Raw genomic sequence first — 6,432 nt, forward strand, 5'->3', positions numbered from 1 at the left:
GGAGCTGTGCTCTTTTCATCCGACGCAAAAAGTGCATGCGCTGCTGAGCTCTTTTTACTAGAGCTCCGGTGTGTAGGGACGAGGTCATATTGTCGGTTATCTGCACCCCCAGGAACTTGGTGCTGCTTACGATCTGTGCCGTTGATGAAGAGTGGAGTGTGGCTGGACTGGTGCTTCCTGAAGTCGACGATGATCTCCTCTGTCTTGTCGACGTTCAGGACCAGGTTGTTGGTTCTGCACCAGTCAACCAGATGTTTCACCTCCTCCCTGTAGTCCCTGTCGTTGTTGTCACGGATGAGGACCACTACTGTTGTGTCGTCCGCATACTTCACAATGTGGTTAGTAGTGGACCTAGCGGAACAGTCATGGGTCATCAATGTGAACAGCAGCAGACTGAGGACACAGCCCTGGGGGGAGCCGGTGCTCAGAGATATGGCACTGGAGGTGTTGCCGCCAACTCTCACAGACGGAGGTCTGTCTGTGAGGAAGTCAAGCAGCCAGTTGCATAGGGGGGTACTGAATCCAAGGGGGGCCAGTTTGCTCACCAAGTGCTGGGGGATGATGGTGTTGAACACCGAGCTGATGTCCAGAAACAACATCCGCACGTGTGTGTCCTTTCTTTCCAGATGTTCTAAGCTCAGGTGGAGTGCAGAGGAGATGGCGTCCTCTGTGGAGCGGTTAGGGCTATAAGCAAACTGGTATGGGTCGAATGTGGGGAGAAGTCTGGAGACAATGTATTCCTTTACCAGCCTCTCGAAGCACTTCATTATGATGGGGGTGAGTGCCACGGGGCGATAATCATTGAGGGAGGAGATTGTGGGTTTTTTAGGTACTGGAATGATTGTGGCCGTCTTAAAACATGATCGTACCACAGCCTGGGTCAGCGAGGTGTTGAAGATGTCTGTGAGAACACCAGCCAGCTGGTCTGCACATACCTAAAGCACCCTGCCCGGAATGTCATCAGGTCCCGCTGCTTTCCGGGGGTTCACTCTCCTCAGGGTTTTCCGGACATCCGCTGTGTCCAGGTTGAGTGGCTGCTTATCAGGGCGAGGGATGGATTTCCTCGCCGGAGTGGTGTTAAGTGCCTCAAACCTTGCAAAGTGGTTGTTTAGGTCGTTAAGGAAGCTGATGCTGTTGTCACAGGGACGGGGGCCAGCTTTACAGTCCGTGATGACATGTATGCCCTGCCACATTCGTCTAGTGTTTGTGGGGTTCTCGAAGAAGTCCTGGACTTTCTGACTGTGAGCACGCTTTGCAACTCTAATGGCACGGTTCAGGTTAGCTCTGGCTGTTTTAAGTGCCACCATGTCTCCAGATTTAAAAGCGTTGTTCCGAGCCTTCAGCATTGCACGTACCTCACTGTTCATCCAGGGTTTCTTGTTGGCTCAAGTGGGGATGTTCTTGATCACACTAACATCCTCCATGCACTTCTGAATGTATGCGGACACAGACTCTGCATACTCCTCCACACGTGTGATGATTGTCGGTGGGTTAGTAATACAGTCTAATTTTTTAGTTACTGAAAAACCGTCATTTAATAGTGCATTTCAGGCAACACTGCTTACTTCCTGAAAACGAAGTCAGGCGCATGCTCACTAGCATCGTTTGGCTTGAAAATCATGGCGGACAAACTACACAGACTTTGCTCCGGAGATTTCCCCTCGGAAATTGCTTGGTTTAATGTCATTTTCCCTGGCTTCTCAGAGAGCGTTGCTGTTTATAGAGGGCGACGGATGTAGACAATATTGGAGACAGACGCACTTGTCCGACACTAAAATTATACAGCGAAGGAGAAAACTATTTGATGTTGCTTTCATTTTCTCAATACATCGTCCATCAGCTGCTGTGACTGAGAGTTAATGACGTGAGGAAACATGCAGCAGGCGATGTGTCGATAAGGTTGCCACAACTTGTGGTCTTTAGTTTGTTTACTGTTATGTCCACTCCTCCGTTTTTTTAAATGCAAACTGTTTTAGTGTTCAAATAACATCAATGCCAGCACAAATGTTTTGTCATCTCATCGAACTGAACGCAGGCTGTGAAGATTGTGTATGAGGTGTGAGAGGTGTCACTCCTGTTTGTTTTTGTTGGGCAAACTGTTGTACTGAAACACTACGGGGCGTTGTTAGAGAAGAACACAGCTTGTTTATTAGACTTTATTTTTATTAGTCAAACTGCTTTGAGTTTTATATTGATATCAAAAAGTGAACACCATGTTTTTTTTTTACATTACTTGTGTTTTTGTTCATGTCAAAAGGGTATTACTTTAAAAACATTCATTTGACATAGCATGTTGTTAATTCCTATATGACATATTTCTGCTCAAACTCTTAATGAATGTGTCCCAATACAACATCTACATGTACATGAAAATGTGCATAACTTAAAAAAATAAATTAATAATTTAAAAAAACCTCCCTCTATCAAAATGTGAAAACAGAGATCTGACCTGTTGATATTATTAATGAACAAAAAAACCAAATACTTGTCTTTAGATATATAGATAATGTTTATCTATAGCCTTTTTATTAGACATTACAAATTACATGATTGTATTACGTTCACACCCCATCACTGCTTTACCAAACAATCAGTAATCATGATTTCAATTTTGATAAAAAATAATCGTAATTATTACTAGGAAAAATATAATCTTACAGAAAAATGCCATTTAAAACATTTGTATGCACGTACAACACTTAAGACCTTCAGTATATCAGTATTTGGAATTACATTATGGAATGGATTAAGCAAAGCAATCAAACAATGTACTAATATGATCCACTTCAAAAAACTCTTCAAACTTAGTGTTTACAAAGTACAAAGAAGAACCATGATAAACATTCTGAATTTATTTCATCCATCCATCCATTAATTTTTTCAAAATCTTACTCATTTCACAGGGGCGGCGTGGCGAAGTTGGTAGAGTGGCCGTGCCAGCAATCGGAGGGTTGCTGGTTACTGGGGTTCAATCCCCACCTTCTACCATCCTAGCAGCTCCCGCCATCAGTGGGTGAATGTCGAAATACTGTCAAAGCGCTTTGAGTACCTTGAAGATAGAAAAGCGCTATACAAGTATAACCCATTTATCACATGAAATGTAACTTACTTCACCGAGTATTATTTGATTTATTTATTTTTATTGTGATTACTTATGGAGTACACTACCGTTCAAAATTTTGGGGTCACATTGAAATGTCCTTATTTTTTAAGGAAAAGCACTGTACTTTTCAATGAAGATAACTTTAAACTAGTCTTAACTTTAAAGAAATACACTCTATACATTGCTAATGTGGTAAATGACTATTCTAGCTGCAAATGTCTGGTTTTTGGTGCAATATCTACATAGGTGTATAGAGGCCCATTTCCAGCAACTATCACTCCAGTGTTCTAATGGTACAATGTGTTTGCTCATTGGCTCAGAAGGATAATTGATGATTAGAAAACCCTTGTGCAATCATGTTCACACATCTGAAAACAGTTTAGCTCGTTACAGAAGCTACAAAACTGACCTTCCTTTGATCAGATTGAGTTTCTGGAGCATCACATTTGCGGGGTCAATTAAATGCTCAAAATGGCCAGAAAAAGAGAACTTTCATTTGAAACTCGACCGTCTATTCTTGTTCTTAGAAATGAAGGCTATTCCACAAAATTGTATGGGTGACCCCAAACTTTTGAACGGTAGTGTATATTGTGAATAAATTGAGAACAGGAAGTGAACAGAAGTTTTAGCAACTGTTATGTAAAGGAAAAGGGGTAGGATTAAATAAGCTCTGCTTCTTCCTACTCCTTTTCGAACATGTTGAAAAGAGAAACTGGAAATTGTGATGTATCAAGTTGTATGCTTGCATGTTCGAAATAAACTCAAACTCAATAAACTCAAACTCAAACTTCGGCCGTAATTGGCAGTCCTAGATCTCATCCATGATTACTATATTTTATCTACATGGACAAAAAGTGCAGTTATGACTTATGGCCATCAGGTGCCATCTTTCAAGATTCTTCCTTTTTTTTTAAATATATATATCTTATGTCCATAAAGTGCTATCTTACACAATTTTCACATTTATTTTAGTTATTCATGTTATTATTTTTCTGCCATATTACATATTACTAAAAGTACTTGTGGTGCTTTCAAATGCACATTCAATTTCTACTTGAGCTCCATGAAACAGTGTTTTTGTCTACAGTAATGTTTCTTCCACAAAGGAAATCATTTTGAATGTTTTGTTTTGGGTTTTTAAAATAAAACTCGGTTAAAAGATTTCAGTATAAATCTGCGCAATGACTCGCTGCGCATCAGCAGCTAAGAGGAGCTTTCTTAACCTGTTTTGAAAAAGTTGTATTTTAATTTTCATACCAAATAATATACTGTGAGCATAACTGATTCTTAATTGAACCGTCACTTCAATAATCAAATCAAATCATGAGTTGTTGTAAGATTCCCATCCCTAATGAGTATGGGATAGCAGTTCACAGCATCTCTGATTAAATTATGAAATAATGAGTATGACTTTTTGCATATGTATGTATAGATGGGAGTTGTTTTTTAATCCTTTTTTTTATTGTAGTTTTCTCTATATTTATTTGTTTAATTGAACATATTGTTTTAAATATATAGTTTATTATAATATTATCTATAATCAATGTTTTATTTCTTTAAAAAAAAAAGTAATGTTAAAATGCAATACATTATTTAATTGTGTGAAACCACTACAATATAGTAATACTTCTTTTTAAATTTGCACACATTACACAATGTATTCAGTATGCTATTCTTACCTGACTTAATTGTCATTCAAGTGTAAAAAGACGTCAACCACTAGATAGTAGAATAAACTGTGTATTGGTGAGGGCGGACATGAGTCTCATAATGACAAAACTTTGTAATGTTTGCAGAGACGCATGTGCGTTTGATTTAAATGTCCTAGTTTGTTCACCACTGTATGGGAAATAATGGATATAGAAATAAAATGTTCTGGTATCATCACAATTTTCTTTCAGTACTCACTTAGTGTTATGATTTTAAAAAAATCACACTTGTGGAACCAATACTGTAAATGAACAAAGTCTAATAAGATTTGGCCCAGTGTGTTATTTCTTTTAAAGTGTGGTTTTGGTTGTTTTTTCTGCAGTGAGTTGAAGAAGCGCTACAACATCACTGCCGTGCCCAAGCTGGTGATAGTGAAGGAGAACGGCGAGGTGATTACAGACAAGGGACGCAAACAGATCAGAGACCGGGGCCTGGCTTGCTTCAGGTCCTGGTTGGACGCTGCGGAGATCTTTCAGAACTTCAAGGGCTAAAGAAAAACAACAATTGTTAACATTATTTGTGTCACGTTTATTTATACTACATGTTTTACAGCTTTCGCCAAATAGTTGGTATACTGCACTGTGTTCATATTTATAAAAACTGATAAATGTATGTAAATAAAGTCTACAGTCTTGTAAACTAACAATTTTAAGTTAAAAAGGTAACTTTAGTGCTTGCCTATATATTGAAAGATTTATCTCAGGTGTGTTTTTTTGCTCCGTCCTAGAGAATATTTGTACTTTTGCTACGGATTCGTCTATCTTCTATTGTAGATATACAGCCCTGGGTATATTTAAAAAAAAATTCTATGCAGTAATAAAATTGTATTCTAGCTTTTGGGTATGTTTTTCCATTGTTTATGTTGTTGGTGTCCCTCTAAATATGTCTAACATGCACACAAAACACAACAATTCCCTGTCGCCTCATTAAAACGTGCACACACTGGATGTTTGCAGCATCATGGCACATTCGCTCTGGTGCAAACAGCAGCCAACAGGTGAGACTGACAAGTCTGGACAAGTTGGTCGTTACATGCAAACTTATTTGGATTTTTATTTAATGCTGCAAACTGCTCTTCCCCTATGCATTTTCTTTAAAAATGCCTTTCTGGATCTGACAGTAACTGCACTACTGGAAGACTCAATCGAGTATGAGGTGCATATGGTGTGGAAGAGATGCAGCATAACATACCTACATAGAGATCCATCTATCCACATCAAATATAATTTAACATTAACACATATTCTTGTAATTCCTGAAACAATGACCCTCTGGGGACATTTGAATTTAATAATATTCAAGGCCAAACAGGACTTAAACATGTCCTAAAGTTTTTAAAGGGCTTAAAAACACTTTGGAAATATATCCAAAAATGCTAGTACATTTTTTATGTACTGTTTGGCTTTGAAGATAACAATTAAATGTCATATATATATATATAGATATACACACAAATATCATACTGAACAAAAATATAAACGCAACACTTTTGCTCCCATTTTTCATGAGTTGAACTCAAAAATCTAAAACTTTTACTATATACACAAAAGACCTATTGTTCATAAATCTGTATTAGTGAACATTTCTTCTTTGCCAAGATAATCCATCCCACCTCACAG

At 38.3% G+C, this 6,432-nt stretch overlaps 1 protein-coding gene across 1 annotated transcript in view; it reads left to right on the plus strand.

Moving 5' to 3' along the window:
* Nucleotides 1-5,647, plus strand: part of nxnl2 (nucleoredoxin like 2) — a 14,237-nt gene extending 8,590 nt beyond the window's left edge. The window contains exon 2 of the mRNA XM_062031251.1: nucleotides 5,136-5,647. Coding sequence (XP_061887235.1) covers nucleotides 5,136-5,304 — 169 coding nt within the window. The 3' untranslated portion in view covers nucleotides 5,305-5,647. The remainder of the gene's footprint in view (nucleotides 1-5,135) is intronic.
* The last annotated feature ends 785 nt before the right edge of the window (nucleotides 5,648-6,432 follow it).

This window comes from Entelurus aequoreus, linkage group LG21, assembly GCF_033978785.1.
Source record: "Entelurus aequoreus isolate RoL-2023_Sb linkage group LG21, RoL_Eaeq_v1.1, whole genome shotgun sequence".
NCBI lineage: Eukaryota > Metazoa > Chordata > Actinopteri > Syngnathiformes > Syngnathidae > Entelurus > Entelurus aequoreus.